At 37.2% G+C, this 17,503-nt stretch overlaps 1 protein-coding gene across 8 annotated transcripts in view; it reads right to left on the bottom strand.

Moving 5' to 3' along the window:
* Positions 1 to 3,895: 3,895 nt before the first annotated feature.
* Positions 3,896 to 17,503, bottom strand: part of ena (ENAH actin regulator enabled) — a 92,553-nt gene continuing 78,945 nt past the window's right edge. For all 8 annotated transcript variants that reach the window (XM_073077909.1, XM_073077903.1, XM_073077902.1 and 5 more), the window contains 13 exons: positions 16,992 to 17,157; positions 15,155 to 15,310; positions 14,685 to 14,800; positions 14,202 to 14,367; positions 13,450 to 13,553; positions 12,898 to 12,994; positions 12,385 to 12,435; positions 11,446 to 11,664; positions 8,158 to 8,343; positions 7,585 to 7,687; positions 5,878 to 5,969; positions 5,259 to 5,379; positions 3,896 to 4,311 (listed from right to left, as the gene is read on the bottom strand). In XM_073077909.1, the coding sequence (XP_072934010.1) occupies positions 4,283 to 4,311; positions 5,259 to 5,379; positions 5,878 to 5,969; positions 7,585 to 7,687; positions 8,158 to 8,343; positions 11,446 to 11,664; positions 12,385 to 12,435; positions 12,898 to 12,994; positions 13,450 to 13,553; positions 14,202 to 14,367; positions 14,685 to 14,800; positions 15,155 to 15,310; positions 16,992 to 17,157 (1,606 nt within the window). In that variant the 3' untranslated portion in view covers positions 3,896 to 4,282. The remainder of the gene's footprint in view (positions 4,312 to 5,258; positions 5,380 to 5,877; positions 5,970 to 7,584; positions 7,688 to 8,157; positions 8,344 to 11,445; positions 11,665 to 12,384; positions 12,436 to 12,897; positions 12,995 to 13,449; positions 13,554 to 14,201; positions 14,368 to 14,684; positions 14,801 to 15,154; positions 15,311 to 16,991; positions 17,158 to 17,503) is intronic.

Here is a 17,503-nt window from a genome sequence, read left to right as displayed (position 1 = left end):
ATTTGATTTATTTTACGTTATATATTTTTGTTTTTGTTTTAGTAAACGAAATAAATCGTGTAAATTGAACTAAATGGGGGTCGAGACGATTTTTATATAAATGCAAAATCAGTCCAAAGCAATAAAACAGTGGAATTTATAGTTTCAGTTCTGCACCAGTTCGTGTCGTGGAAAAAAACACTCGAATAATGAACTAAGTTAGTTAAAATTTCGCTCGCAAATCCCGACATCCCAAAAGAGGACGTTGCCGCTACGTAAAATAGTAAAAAACCTGCACAGTGTAAAAAGTGTAAAGTGTAAAAAATGGTGTTTTTATTTACTTAGTTGTTTTTCTTTCAAAAAAATCCACTTTTGTACGAAATCATGTGTGTATAGGCCGGGACAGAACCTGGGCTCGCCTGGAATGATACGTTCAGTCCGTTGACAATCTTAAAAACTAAACAAAACAATTTATTAATTGTGTGCCGTGCCAAGTTACTAAGCCGAACGGTACTTATCATTATATCCAATATTTTTCTGTACTGCTACTAACAATGTACTTTTTATACTTGATTCTTTAATATTGTGATACATTCCGTATATAAGTGTTCAGAGATCGTTCATAAATTATGTCACACACACGAGTTTATTGACTGTCCTACGCCATTTTTACTTCACAAATCGTTTCTGTAAGACCTCCTACACTCAATGACGTCACAAATAATATTTTTAGAAAATCAATTTTAAATTTGCACCTACTCTTTGATAACTAGCAAATCGCCTACTCCCTGTTATGACGTCACACATTTTCACAAACTCATGACACAATTATATATTTTTTTCTAAATATTTCTAAACATATTAAAGATGTTTCTAGACAATTTTAACAAAATTTAAATTACATATGTCAGATACTTTCAAACGAATGTGGCCTAATAAAAATATAATGACACCTTAGTAATGTGACGTCACAAACCTAGTAAATTCCTCCCTCCCGTGACGTAATTTATGAACGATCCCCTATTCCGTCTGTCGTCGATTGAAACTATTTGGGACAACTACGATTTCCGACTATCTCTACGTAAGCGCTATAATGCTCTTAACATCTAGTTTGGCCTATATCTTTTGATCTCGATGTAACGAACGCCCTCCCTGAAATAAATATAACACTTTGGGAATGACGATATTTTAATAGTTACTAAAATGATTTATAAAAAATAAAGATGTGACAACTATTTCTTCATTTTAAGGTGGTTTGTTCAATGGGTTTTGTATATGACCAAGCAAGTAAAAATTACAAATATAGATGATACCTTTGTCATATTTAAGTTTTATCTGATATTTGGAAGCAAGCGTCTAAGTTATGCAATTTCTATTTTCTAGACTCTTTATCAATTAACTTTGGGATGCATACATTAACTGAGCGGATGAAATTCGGGAATAAGTCAAAGACTGCTAACTTGATTGAAATAGAAGTGATCAACCTCAGATAAGACTGCAATCCTAACCGCGGTTGATTATAGACGATACTCTAGCGACAAGATACAATGCTTCGGTAACAAAGCTTCTAAACCGTATTTTACGTTGTAATGCATTAAATAAGCAAACCTTTCAAAAAAATCTAAAAATAATTTTTCTATCTATTTTTATGGAAGACTATATTCGGAATGTTAGGGCGTTCGAAAATTATATATAAAAAAAAATATTTTAAAACAAAGTCACTCGACGACAGACGGACAGTTGTAACATACATTCATTAATAATATTCTATATAGTACTTAACACTAGGCTGTCGCGTACGGCAACACAGGACAATGTGACCAACTATAATAGACATTTTTATACAGCAAACGGATACGTAACTATTTATTTATATTGATAAAAATCAATTAATTGTCTTCACAAAAGGTACGTACAAAGTGCAAAGGCTATATGAAAACTACTTTGTAATAATATTTTTTTTGGAAATAATATTTTTTGTTATTTAACTCACATGTGTGTAATAAATAGTCAGTGATTTTAAAATAATTGCCTACTTCGAAAATTCTTCAAAATTATTAATTGATTCAGTCCTCGAGAATTTCTGAATTTATGAGTAATTACACCAAAAATAAAATTAATTTACCAATCTAATTTACTAAATACCAATCACAAAAATACATTTAAATAATGAAAATATGATCCGTTTTTTTTCCTCATTGATCTATATAGGTTAATTTTGGAAAAAATAATACGAGGACTTGCTAAAAGACAGTCTTTTTTACAATTTTGTATTCTAGATGAAGCTGTGAAATTTCGACAACGAAACATCAAAATAACTAATAACTTTAGAGAATTACTTAAAAAATAGTTAAGTACCCAATTTGCTTTGCTGTGTTGCCAGCCAACGCTGAACATTTCAATAAATACCGAGTAATATTAGTTACATAACCTCACACTAGTTGAATATTACACGTATTTTTAAACTTGGCCCGATTTTTACTGTGCGCCTTTTTATAACGTCATTTTAAAAGTCAAATACGACCAGACAAAAAATTAAGGCCTTAAGCATCGTAATATTTTTTTGACACCAAACTTTTTTGACAATTTTTTTACAAAAAATCACACAGTAAAAATCGGCGTAATATATTTAAAACTCCCCCCATCTTAAACCCTACACAATTAATACGTATCCGAATAAATATTTTTAAGTATAAAATTAAAAAAGAAACAACATTTTTATGCTTCGTTATTCGTGCGTTATGTCTACCATTTTTACCACATTTCAAATTTTCCCCCCAATTTTTTTAACTGGCATCACTGCGTGCGTGTTGCCATATCGTTGTTTGTTGTAGAGGGCAACACCGACGCGTGTGGGAACCCTAAATTACGTCATTCGATCACAATTCGCCGCGTGTTTTACTGTTGAACAAATTGTTTTATATCGCGAAAATCATATTATATACACGAATATATGTAAATATACATAGAGAAAGATAAGATAGTATCTTTTTTATTATTTTTCGAGTTAAAGATTTTCTTTAAATGTTACCAATAAAATTGGAATAATTGTGAAATAAAAATGATGAAAATTGAATTACAAAATTGTAACACATATTTTGTTTACCCATAAACAAATCTATGGTAAACTTAAGTTATTATATATACGTTAGGCTCAAAAGTCTAGTCTTATAGTTATTTTTTTAATCGATTTTCAAAAAAAAACTATATCAAGGATATTTTAGTCAAAATAAAGATATTAAACGTTATTTTAATTAAATTTCTTATGAAAAAAGGTATTTTTTTTAAATGATAGTACCCAAGGCCGTTGTTTTTTTTTTTTCGCCTAAATTAAAGATTATAAAATTTTAAAAATTGCGAATCAAATGGTGGACATATTTTATCATACAGATTGAAACTATTGCTTTAATGCACAATCAAAAATATTTGTTAAATCATAATCAAATTGAAAGTTTTCATACATTGACAGTATATTTCAAAATCAGTCATAATTTTCATTATTAGGATTATCAACAAACAAACGGACAAGTCATTGCGCTTATATATGTATAGTAAACGCATAGAAATACATAAAAAACATGTCCATTCATACCAAAGGCTGATAAAAAGCCACTAAATCGAATAAGATGGGGTTTTCGCTTAAACGAGCGTTATAGATGTCGCTTTCTTTACAAATAATTTAAATGTGTAGGTTTGTTTGTCACAATGGCATTAGATGATCTTATGACCTCTTTCCTGTCACGCATGATTTATAGACCGCGACAAAGATTTCTGTCGGTTTTCGAAAACAGTCATTTGTTATCTTTGATAAGTAAAATAGAAAGATTCTTCACCGCCTCGAAATTGAATGAAGCCACAATAGGATAATTTTATCATTAATTATTGTTTGTATTCCTAACAAATAAAAAAACATTTTTAAACAAATTTTGCCTAGAAATAATACTACGTAATTTACGTCATATATAAATAAGTATTGCAAACATTTTAGGGATTTATTTACGCCACAATATTAACTTTGAAAACTGATTACACTTTCTTGTGATCAATCTATGTATTTTACTCATCTAAGTTTGTTTTAAACCTTCCCAAGTAATAAATGCGGGCCGGATCCGCGGACTCTCACACGACAGGAAAGTGATCCTTGGGGCCTCTATTGGCTAAATCAGCATACTCCCATAGACCCACGGAAACTTTTACACAAAGAATATTATAATTATGTTAAAGTATATTATATATATGTATATAAAATACGTTTGTCCAACAGTGCGGCGGTAGACTAGGTACACTCGGCGCGCGGGCGGCCTTACCTGCGCGCGAACTCTGCTTTCATTGCTGGAAACAAATAAAATACACATATTAATTAACTTGATATTTACTTGTTTATTATTATTTTAGTATGGTACGAGTATTTACACGATATACAGCATTATTAAGATATCCCACCGATTAACACTTTATTTAGTTGTGAAAAGTTGGATTTTTAAAAAGTGTTAAAATCGAAAAATGTTAATATTAAAAAACTTGCTACAACACATTTCTTTACATTCATAAAAAATATATAATAATTTCTACAATTTTACGATTTACAGACTTATCATTAGTTTAAATTTTTTTGGTTCAATAGGGATACGTTTTTTTGTTTTATTTACGTAAAAAAATGTACTTAAAAGAATAAAAAATCTGACTTGTCAGACGTGGTTCGTCGGCGTTTAATCGTTAAAACATCGTATGTTCCGTCCCCTCTACCCGCGTATTCTAAAAACATCAGCAGTTATCGCTCCCGATTCACGTGTTAAAACATCGTTAGTTTTCCCCGTCGTCTTTACACGCCTATTAAAGACATTGGTATAGACCACGCCAAACTTCTAGTCCGCTTCGAATATAGAAACGAGTCGCGTCGCAACAGCAAATTGTAGATATTAGCGGAACTACGTCAGCGCGGCCCCCCGCTGCTGTCGTCCGCGGGCACATAGCTGTGTTAGCGTGCCCTTACGTTGCCACGGAGTATATGCTTGTACTTGTGTTCGACCGCATTGGCTCTCCGACTACGCCTGCACATCATCATCAAGCGGGACGTCATACCCTCCGGGACTCTCGTATGCTAAGGTAGTGCTAACATAAGGGCGGTGGGCATGGATTTTTGGGTCTCGAGGATACCCTCTTTGCCCGGGCAGATTCTCAGGTGGTAAATACCCCCCGGGTTTTTTTGCGCCTGCACGCAACAACTTCAGAGCGGACTAGAAGTTTGGCGCGGACTATATATGTCTCCCCCCACTCACCGTCGAGGATGTCCCGCTTGATCTGCGCGAGCTGGTGCCTCATCTCGCGCAGCAGCTCCTGCTTGAAGGCGTCCCACTCCGCCGCGGACACACACCCACCCTCGCCGCCGCCGTTCACTTGCTGCAACACCGATGAACGAACGAATGAATGAATGGATGGAAACGAATGAACGAAAAAATATTTAGTTCGGCCCGGGGTAGTTGCTGCGTAAGTGAACCGGCTGACATACATTTGATGCCAAAATCGTACCGCCGTTATTAATAATCAATCTATCCAATGTCTTGCCCATCGAATATCAGAATTTGACAGTGTTTAATATAAAGAAATTATCAAATGACGCTTTTTGATAAGCATAACATAATTGGGAGTTAGCCCTGAGATGTGTTAACGCATGTATTACAAGCTTTAGGTTATATTCCTGTTCTATATATAGTTACTTACATATATCATTGAACAACAATGAATTGAAACATCTTAGTATATCACGCATATGTCCCTTCATGTGTAGACTTATAGCCTTTCCAGTGACGATATGAAGACAATCACAAATATCGACAGTGACCACTCACCATCACTTCAATTTCAGGCTTACTTCCTAAATATTATTAAAAGACCTACCTTTAAGATGGTCTCCTCGCTAGCCGAACCGAATCGCTTGCGCACAGAACGTGGCGACTGGGGCTGTTGGGGCGTCGCCGCTTCTGAGCTCGCTGGAAACACAAAATAGCGATATTTTTAGTTAAAATGTGGTAACAGCGCCATCTAGCGAACCTCATGACGACACGCGTACCTCGATAAATCATCTGTTTCGATTTTAATAAAAATAATATTTGCCTCCAGCTCGTTCTTAAAGAAAATTATGCGAGCGATAAAATTTTGCTCAAGGTGAATTCAATATTTTATGACATTTAATAAATTATATTTTTTTCTATATACAGTTAGTTAGGGTTTTTTTTTCTATCTACACACTAATTTCCATATACATTTGTACATATAGCACATAAGGTCAATCCACAACTAGATAATTTTTTCACGCCAATTTTTAACCTAGATAATTATCGAAAAAATAAAATTTTGAAGAAACAACAAACAGAATAATGCAATTGATATCGAGTTCCTGTTATGGATAGACCCCTACAAGCTTGCCACAACAATCAATGGCCCCAGATATGTTACTTTTACTATCGGCAATTCAGCTTTTCAACGTTAAAGATTAATAAGATTTTCATAGTATACAAGCAGCGATGAAACGCTACTCCCCGCTTCTGTTTAATCTGTTGCAGCTACATTTGGACTCCCAATGCAGCAACTAAAGGCAAATAACGCAATGCAATATGAATGCAGTCGATAAAACATAACGCAGTTTCTATATGATCACAAAAATGCGAGTAACCAATACTAAAATTAACATATCTGGACCGTAAAAGTGCTTTATATAACTGCTGTGATCGCGACACTAGCTTGCAAACCAATATGTATACAATAAAGCTTAAAAATAAAGAGCAATGTATAGTATTTTTATGTTATCCTAGTATCAAGACGCACGAAGTGTGTTACCAAATTCCTGCAACGCACCCAGTAGTGTATAATTATACGAACGGTTTTAGCGTTTTTTTTCATTGCATTATTTGGCCCTTTTGATCAATGAAGCGTTCCAATTTAGTCTATAGGGACTAAATTCGAACGCCGCTGTACACCAAATTAGTTCTTAATTCATTATGGGTACCAAAGGTGTACCAAAGGTGCCAAACATATTTTTTGTTTTTGTTAATTTAGCGGCCGAGGGACAAGGGCTGCGATCGTAAAAACTTGGCTTTAGTTTTACACTTTCTTTTTCATAAAAAATATAAAATTATTTTTTTGTTTAATGATGTAAATTTAGCGACCGAGGGATAAGAGCGACAGCACAAATTTGACTTTAGCTTTACACTTTCTTTTTTCATATAAAAAATAAAATTAATTTGTTTAATGACGTAAATTTAGCGACCGAGGGACAAGGACTGCAATCGTAAAAACTTGGCTTTAGTTTTACACTTATTTTTCATATAAAAATGAAATTCATTTTTTGTTTAATGGCGTAAATTTGGCGACCGAGGGACAAGGGTTGCGATCGTAAAAACTTGGCTTTAGCTTTACACTTTCTTTTTCATCTAAAAATAAAATTACGTCCTCTGTCTGACTTTTGCAACCGCAAATGTAACTTTTCAATGGACCAAATATTATATTTCTTTTTCTTGAAAATGAAAATAATTTTAAGTTTTTCACTCCAAGCGAAACACAATGACGTCACAAAACTCGCAAATAATAAAAGCGCAAGCGACTCACGAGTGTTGCCATTACATGCGGCGGGCATCCGATGGGGCAACGTGGCGGACCGCTCCCACGTCTTCATTGGGGTAGAGTTCACTGAGTTGTCGTTTGAGGATTCCTGGGAAAATAATAATTTTTGATATAAGTTTAAAAAAAATTAAGGTAGTTTAAAACAAATCTCTTTTAATTATAATGAACTAATTGTTATGTAAGTATATTGAAATATAATTTATATGACAGGTGTGCGCATGCGCTCCTGTGTGTATGAGTGCCCTCGCGTGTGTGTGCGTGCCCCCGTGTGTGTGTGCGCGCCCCCGTGTGTGCACGCGCGCCCCCGTGTGTGCGCGTCCCGCCTAGCTGGCTACATGGGTGTGTATACGCGCGACTCTGCGTGTGTGTGTATGCCCCCGGTCTGCGTGCGTGCGTGCGTGTGTGTGTGTGTGTGTGTGTGTGTGTGCGCGCGCGCGCGCCCCCGTATATGTGCGAGCTCCATCCGGCCATAAGAGCATGGCGCTCCCGTGTGTGCACGTGCGCGCCCGTGTGTGTGCGTTCCGCCCGGCTACACGGGGCACGTGGCCGCACACGTACCTCAGCGCGGTCGAGGTGCGCGCGGCGGCGGGCGAGCGTGCGCTGCATCTCGTGCATCATGCAGTGCAGGTTGCCGCGCGCGCCGCCGCCCGCCGCGCCCGCCGCGCTGCCGCCCGACGACGACGAGGAGCCCGAGTGCTCCGCCCCGCCGGGGGGCGACGCCGCCTCCGTTGGGGCGGTCGCTTGCTGTGGACAAACAAAAGAAAATCATATTAACCATACGGAACTGTTATACATGCTCATGCCGCGGCAATTGGCGCCGACTTTCGCCGCCTGTCACCAGCCTACAGTGAAAGATGATTCACAACAATGATACGTACATCTTAAAATCAATAGGCAATTTTAAATTTTTAAACATCACTCTCATACTCATTTACTCTATCTACAATACGTTGTAGATCAGCCACTGTTGAGGCTATCAACACTGTATCATCGGCGTTACGAAGTTTATTTATGTTTCGACCATTAATGCTTACTCCACACATAAGATGTGTAAAGCTTCTGTAATTATAGCCTTCGAATACAGATTTAAGAGTATTGGTGAAAGGACACATCCCTGACACACTCCCCTTTGAATGACAATTTCATTAGTCTCCTCGCCTTCTACTCTGACAGTAGCACGTTGGTTCCAATACAGATTCTGGATGATTGCAACATCTTTTTCATCGAGTCCAACGTCCTTTAAGATAGCGATCATGCGGTCGTGTAATATTCGATCAAACGCTTTCTCGTAATCGATGAAGCAGAGATATACGGGTTGTTGCATGTCTCTACATTTTTGGACCAGAACCTGTATCACGAACAGAGCCTACCTTGTGCCATCACCAGAACGGAATCTAAATTGACTATCACTCAGTTGTTCGTCACATTTTACTCATGCGTTCGTAAATTATTATAAGAAATAACTTCAGCACTTGACTCATCAAGCTTATAGTGCGATATTTCTCACATTTTTTCGCTTTACTTTTCTTAGGGAGCAACACAAAGGTCGATTTTATTTATTTATTTTATTTATTTTAGCCAGTCATTTGGGATTTGACCTGTATCATATACCAGGTTCATAAGTTTCACCAAGCTATCTACATTTTCACATGTAATACTTAGGGTACATATTAATATCATTACTACAGAAGGTATTAATACATTAATTGCGTTATTGTCTATAAATATGACACTATTACCTTACCCGGCGAACTTTGGTCCGCCTAACAATGAATGAGCAGATGTAGGATTTTAAAATGAATACAAATTATTCAGTTCATTATTATTATTATTATTATTTTATAATACATAATCCTGAAACAACCCACTGACTGACTGGCATGCCGTTCTCCATGTTGCCGTCCAGGTGAGACTCTGTTGTCTATGGCAGGTTTTCTCTTTTCGTTCTCGAGACAAAGGAAACAATATGAGTTGCCATACATTCAAGATCGCAGCCGAGTTGAAATTGCTAACTTTATCATTTATAAACTTTATACTGATGAAATTGGAAAAAAGAGGAAGAGATGTTTGAGTGTGATTTTTTTCAATTTTCAAGGCGTTTATGCGGGCTCGTATCTCTTGGGATTTTTAATATGTTTATGCCATTTTTTTAATTTTCTGGGATATATCCTCAATTTTTCCAAATCGGATTTATTTATATTTTCAACCAGTTAGCGGATCGTCTGTTATTAATTTGTAAAATGTACGAAAAACCACATTTTTCGAAGGGAAATATTTTGAGGTTGGCAACATTTGAGCGAGTCACAAGTCCAAGTTAAATTATTTTGTTCTTTGTTCATACTTTTTTTGGAACTTTTCATTCAAAAGTGTGAAAAGTGGAAGGATTATTATTTTTGGTGAAAATTTATCACAGGAATATTTGGCCATATTCGTCTTAATCAACTGGTAACCCTGGGGTCCAGAATTTTTTTCACGATTCTCACTTTTCGAGTAGTTGAGGGAGAACCGTAGACAGTAGGATATTAGAAATGTATGGGAGATCTTTTTTATTTTAAGTTGTCGATGTGTAAAAAATACAAAATCCAATGTCGTCGGCAAACTGAGTTCATTGGTCCAGTAGCAACACAGTTTTTTTTTTTTTTTTTTTTTTTTTTTTTTTATAATATCAGAGTAGCAGACGAGCTTGCAGTCCACGTGATGGTAAGTGGCTACTGCCGCCCATGGACATTTGTAATCAATCCCAGATAGGATTTGATATTCCTACCTGAGGTCGGCCACAGATGCGCCGCTACCCCTGAGGACTAAGATGGAACGCCTCGGAAAAGTCTGTCTCCCTTACCACACCCTTCAAACCGGAACACAGCAGCGCCTAACACTGCTGTTATTAGGTAGAAATAGGTGTGGCGGTGGTGCCGCCGGAGTCGAACCACAAAGGGTTCTACCACCTTCAACAGTTGTAGGCACTGCAATAAATTGACATATCGTAACAGAGAGCAGCTCGATTCAAACTTGCACCATTATTAGTCGAATGTCGCGCTTCACGGGTCTGTCAATTGTTTTGCCTTCCCGGAACCCCTCCACTAATACTTAAACTTTATGATATGGTATTAAAGTTCAAATTGACTTGTCAGTATTATTACGAATCTTTTGTATGCGAATATAGAAAAGTGTCGTTTTTAGACTTTTTCAGGCATTTTTTATTTTTTTCTCTCCGTAAGAACCATCCTCGTACTTCAAGGAATATTATAAAGAATTAGCAAAATCGGTACAGCCGCTCTCGAGATTTGCTCTTAGCAATAGATTCAGCGAATCGTTTTTATATTAGAGATAAAATGTATTTTTAATTCTGAAAATATACTATTTTAATTAAAGAAAAAAACTACATAACACCTTAAGGGGTAGATATTAATATAATCAATTAATTGAGCATTCTCTCAGATGTTACATTCAAATTGTAATACAAAATTATCGTGTCACAATATTAGTTACCGTACTCCTCCGAAACGGCTTTACCGACTTTCACCAAATTTTATATGAATATTCAGTAGGTCTTAGAATCGGCTACTATTTATTTTTCATACCCCTAAGTGATAAGGGTTGTTCACCGTTAACATTTTTTTATTCATATGGCAACACAACGTTTTCCGGGTCAGCTAGTAGGCCATAAATATGACACATTATATATATGTATATATTTTATTTTTAATTCGGAAAATATACTATTTTAATTTTGTTTTAACAAAAAACAACTACATAACACCTTAAGGGGTAATATCCACCCCTATACCACATAGTATTAATTCTTATGTGACACAAGAAAATGAATCTTATTGACCGAAAACTAACCTTAGCTTGCCGCTTCAACCTCGCCTGTTGCAACTGCGCGGCTAGCCCCGTGGGGTCCTGGGGCGGCTGGGGCTGCGGCGGTGGCGGCGGGGGCGGGGGCGAAGCCGTCACCGCCGGGGTCGGTGCGGGGGCGGGGGGCGCCCCGGGCGGCGGGGGCGGCGGCGGCGGCGCCGGGGCGGCTGGGGGCTGTGGTGGCGGCGCGGGGGCTGGTTGCTGTTGCTGGGGGAGGAGGAAAGAGTATAAAATACTGAAAGATTACTGCACGGCTGTGTGTGCACCAAGTTTAGACAATCACATATACAACAATAAATTTTATATGTAGACAATTTTCGTGTTTCATTTATTGTTCATTTACAGAGAAGAAAATATAAACTGCTGAAAGAATATACTGCACGGCTGTGTGTGCACCAAGTATTGGCAATTACATATACAACAATCAATTTTATATCTAGACAATTTTCGTGTTTCATTTATTGTTCATTTAGAGAGAAGAACATATAAACTGCTGAAAGAATATACTGCACGGTTGTGTATGCACCAAGTATAGGCAATTACATATACAACTATAAATTTTATATCAAAACAATTTAGGTGTTTCATTTATTGTTCATTCATTTGTGTTCCATTCCTCTCGTTTTTTTGTCCAATATTTTTCTAGGTAATCATTATCAAATTTCGAACGTTAGTAGGCTTAAATTAGGGAACAAACCTGTGAATACACAATAAAATTTTAAATAAAAAATTGTTTCACTTATTCTTAATTCATTCGTATTTCATTCCTAGACAATAATTATCAAATTTCTAACTTTTGTAGGCATAAAATATAATAAATGGTTATAACGTTCAATATAGTCCATGAATACATAGGTAGCTGAAGCATTACAACAACATTGAACTATTGATAATTTAAAAAAATGATTCTATTTTGAAAATACATACCATAGGCGGAGGTTGTGGTGCCGCAGGTGGTGTCGGTGGCGCTACCGGACCCTACAATAAAACACAATGATCATTAAATTAATTGAACATTGAAAATACATGAAATAGATAATTTACGGAATGTCTTAGAAATAAATCCGATATTATTTTTTCTTGTTTGCTTTTTATTAAATAACATTTGTAACACATTCTTAATTGCAAACGTTTATTTTTTATTTTATTTTTTTATTGTGTAAAGCATTTAATACAATAGGTCAATAACGATACATACAGTTCAATTAAATGCTACCTTTACAGGTGTTACACATGTCAAAACTTAGTTAAAATGTTAGGATTAACGATAAGGATTTATGATTAATGTTTATGATGATTAAAATAAATATAACTGAAAAGTGATTAAACATGTGTTTCTTTTTATTGTAGAAAAAAATATCCGCTTATTAAACCGAATAAAATTTTCAAGTATTAAAATATATTTATTAAATTATCAATAAAAAAGTGTGTTACACTCACATTGGCTGGAGCGGGTAGGTTTTGATGCGGTGGCACTGGCGGCGGCGCCGGACCGGTCGCCGCGGCAGATAGAGACATGTTCGGTGGCATTGGGGCACTGGGAACAAATTTAAATATTATTTCATTATAATTGAGAACAAGCAGTACAATAAATCTACAGGGCAGATGATACATTGAGCTGGTTTAGAGATGTAACTTAGTGAAACTAGATATGAATATCGAAGATACACATAGGTTGAAATATCGATAGTCAATAATATTAAAAATTTCTACGCCATAATATCGATTCGTCGATAATTCAAAACTATTATTACTCACAAAATATCAAAATTGAAGATTTTATTTCATCATATTGCTGTATAAAATATGAATTAAAAATCAATGGTCAGTGTTTCAAATTCTATGTATGAATAACAACAGATTGTAGACAAATTTCTAATTTTACGTACTGTTAACGCGGTTATACGTTAACAGTGCCATCGATTGTTGAACAATTGGCACTACAAAGCAAAGTTTTAATTTTTTTCATAATAATATTGTTTAATTGTTTACCTGTTAGTACGATGATGTCCGTGAGCGGGCGGGGGCGCGTGGGGTAGGGTGTGCACCCCGTGCGGAGGGGGCGCTGGGGCTGCAGGGCTCGGCGTCACTGGCGCCTGAAAATATATCAAATAAATAAATATTTTATATGCAGGGCAATTTTTTCTTGTGTGAGTGGATGGCCAAAATTTCATGGAATAGAAAAACTATAAGGAATAGCGAGAAAATGTGAAAGGAACAACGAAGTAGATTTTGATAATAAAACTGAATTTAGGATTAAAAAAATAACACCTTACATGCAGGTGTTATTTTTTATGTATGTATGAGTTTTTGACAACTTGATCTCCGTACGTTACTGTAATGTAGTTATTTTTCTATAATATAAGAGTAGCAGACGAGCATGTAGTCCATCCGATGGTAAGTGGCTACGGCTACTCATGGACATCTGTAATCAACTCCAGGTAGGATTAGATATTCCTGCTTGAGATCGGCCACAGATGTACTGCTACTTCTGAGGACTAAGCTGAAACGTCTCGGAAAAGTATGTCTCCCTTAGGGCACCCTTCAAACCAGAACACAGCAGCGCTTAACACTGCTGTTATGAGGCAGAAATAGGTATGGCGGTGGTGCCGCCGGAGTCGAACCACAAAGAGTTCTACTACTTAAAGTAGAACCTTTTGTTCTAATATGGAGTTGTTCACAAATGTTGATGGAAGGTGAAATGCAAGCTCATTTCTACTTTAATAAATAAAGCTACCACTGACCTGATGGTGTTGGTGCGGCGCGTGGTACTGGCTCGCGGCGTGGTGCTGTTGGTACTGCGGCTGGTGTTGATGCTGTTGTTGTTGATGGTGTTGTTGGTGGTGCTGGTTGTGCGGCGCGTGGTACTGCGGCTGCTGGAGCATCGCCGCGTCCTCGCGGGTCATCGTCCTGGAAGGTGAATGAGGAATTTGGTAAAACCCTTTGTGCGTCTTTATATGTAAAATTTTAAGGGTGAGTAGAGCTCTTAAGCCCATTATAAATAACATATTTAATAGCAAAATATACAATTTGACAAATTCTACGTGCTAGAAATTTGACTATTAATACGGCAATATGCAAACACCCAGACCCAGAACAAATATTCAAATTCATCATTCAGATGTTTGATGGTACGGCCGTGCTTATTTCCTCGACTTGGCGTAACACTGCCATGCCCCCAGATTTTATTAAATAAAAGTTTGTGTCACGTATTTAGTGTATCGTACCTGTAACCCATGTCCTCGTCGTAGTGTGCGTTATTGTGTCCGTTGTAGGGCACCGGCGGGTTGGGGGGCTGCGGGGGCGGCGGTGCCGTGTTGTTCGTCGGTTTGTTCGCTAATATCTGAAATGTAGAGAGGATAACTCAGCACACGATAAAATATTTTGTAGGACGTTTCTTTTGGGATATCTCTATAGCTGGTATTACCCTACTGGTGAGCATAAATCCTGGTTGATCCTAGTCCAAAAAAGCTTTTTGATAACTGTTTTCTTTGTGTTTTGGAAGTGAGAGGGGATAGGCGAATCTTCTAAAGATACCTCTTAGAGGAAGATCGAGTTCTGAAATTTGTGCTCACTAAAATCCCTCGGTAGCCGTATTGCCCATAAGGTGTCTCGAGTCCCTCCATTGGTGGAAGGTCGCCATCTTACTCTTACGGTCCCCTAAGGGGTTTTTAGGGTATATGCACCCCTCACTCACCTCTAGCGTATGCAGCATGGCCCTAGCGAAGCTATCAGCGTCCTCGCGACACGAGAAGTTGAGCCCGTACACGTGTCTTGCGTCCCTCCATTGGTGGAAAGTCGCCGTCGCCTGGTTGTACTTGAGGCCGCGGACGATGCCGCAGTTTATCACCACCTGGAAATCATAACGAATGATGCTAAGTGACAGTTCATACAGCTGGATTAAGAACAGATATAAAAAGTTGTGGCGACTTCGCGCTATACGTCAAGAGACGCCACGCGTATTCTGAATCACGCTACTAAATTTTTTCTCAACATCTCGCATATATACAAGCTCCGAGCTGAGATTGTTGGAGCACGGCCGCACCCCGTATATGATCACCTAGCCCACAGTGAGATCTTCCTTTGACAAAGTGGGGACGCCGACGTGATATGAACACGCAACCTTCTGATAATATAAATAACATATGAATCAGTTGATTGAACTTTTCTTACAATCTCAGGCCTGAAGGCATGACAAGATTTATGGAAAGTGACTAAAAGATAGCTCCTTACAACTTGATGACTGAAAATGGAATATAGTACTTAATAAAATTGATACGTTAATGAGGTTAGAGTGGCGAAAATGGAAGAGATAATTACATTATAGTTCATACCTAAATATGTCCATATGGAACCAAAGTAGGTACGTATATTATACACTACTCGATCGAGACAAGTCATGATGTTATCGTAAATATTAGTTATCGTTTCATATAAGGTATTGGTTGTTACCTCTTTATTATCATTTTATGGCGGTGTCTCTTTGAATTGTAGAATTACATATATACGCCATTTTACTTTCCTTACGTTCAATACATATGTAGGGAATATACTTCGAAGGTATGGTTAGCAAAGTACGCATACAGAACACAGCCGATGTTATAGGGAAGAATAGGTGAAGGCAATGATGCGTATGGAGTCATTTGTTTTACATCGTTTTTGCTTTAATTAAAGCGATTTTCTATCGAGGATTAAATTACATATCTACCTCAAAAAGCTGTTATCACGCTCCAAACCAGAAAAGAACATATTACAAAACTTGTATAGGGTAGTAAAAAGATAGAACCTTTATGGTTCGACTGCGGTAACACCACCGCTACATCTAATAAAAAAAAGAGTAAATACAGCTTTTTATAAAAAAACTAGCTGACCCGGCAAACTTTGTACCACCCCAAAATCTATTTATCGAATATATTTCATATAGAATATAGCCTATGTTACTCGTGGATAATGTAGCTTTCGAATGGTGAAAGAATTTTTAAAATCGGTCCAGTAGTTTTTGAGCCTATTCATTACAATCAAACAAACAAACAAAGTTTTCCTCTTTATAATATTAGTATAGAAGTATAGACTAAACAAGATCACCTAATACTTACCTAATAACAACGATAAGCGGTGCTGTGTTCTGGTATGAAAGAGATTTGTCATTTCAGTTTAGTCTTCAGAGATAGCACAACACTTCAGTAGGATTCTAATCTTATCTGGGATTGATAACAGATGTCCATAAGCAGTAGTTGCTACTACTGGACTGTTTATCATTTCAACGATGTAATGGCAATAACTCGTATCTCATTTTTTTTACGAAAAAACGATTTTTGCATATTTGGACTTAAAATGACGTATCACAGGTCGTCCTTAAGACACCAGGTCCTTAGGTTCAAAATTGAGCAAAATATTAAAGTGTGGCAATACGTTCTGTCTTTTCAAAGTAGCGTTTCTTCTTATGTAAAGTAGCGTTTTTTGAGTTACGAGTTATTGCCAATTCGTCGTCGATTTGCTGCCCAATATAATTCAAAAAAAGAGTTCCAACTCACCTCGTGATCGTTCAGCTTCCTCCCGACCACCCGGAAGGTGTTGTGCTGCGTGTGGTGGTAGATGTGGACCTTGGAGAGCCCCGAGCTGGTCCCGGACGGGATCCACCTCTTCAGGGTGTCGTCGTACACCATCACAGACGCGCGAGCGCTGCTTATTGACTGCTCGCTGGAAAGAAAGAATAATACGTTAGAAATATCATCATCATCACCAACCTATTTCAGTCCCACTGCTGGGCGCAGGTCTCCTCTCAGAATCACATCAAATCATTTTGATGTGAAACATCTATAGTCGCACGTAAAACCGATTTCTGGCGTGGCGACGCATGCCGTGGCGACGCTATACGATGGTATATATATACAGTCTATATGCAGTAGTGTGTACGGTGTGGCGACGCGTCGCCATGTGCAATCGACTGTGAAGTCACTGATTAAACGAATTAAGTAGTCACGATTTGAAATAAATTCGTAATTTTTTGTATTTAATGTAAATAAATGTTTATTCAATAAATAGT

The sequence above is a fragment of the Epargyreus clarus genome, unplaced genomic scaffold, assembly GCF_041222505.1.
Source record: "Epargyreus clarus isolate Ecla_fem2 unplaced genomic scaffold, WU_Ecla_fem_2.2 ptg000011l, whole genome shotgun sequence".
Lineage (NCBI taxonomy): Eukaryota > Metazoa > Arthropoda > Insecta > Lepidoptera > Hesperiidae > Epargyreus > Epargyreus clarus.
Note: the sequence above shows the minus strand (reverse complement) of the source record. Positions and strands in the feature narration are given on the sequence as shown.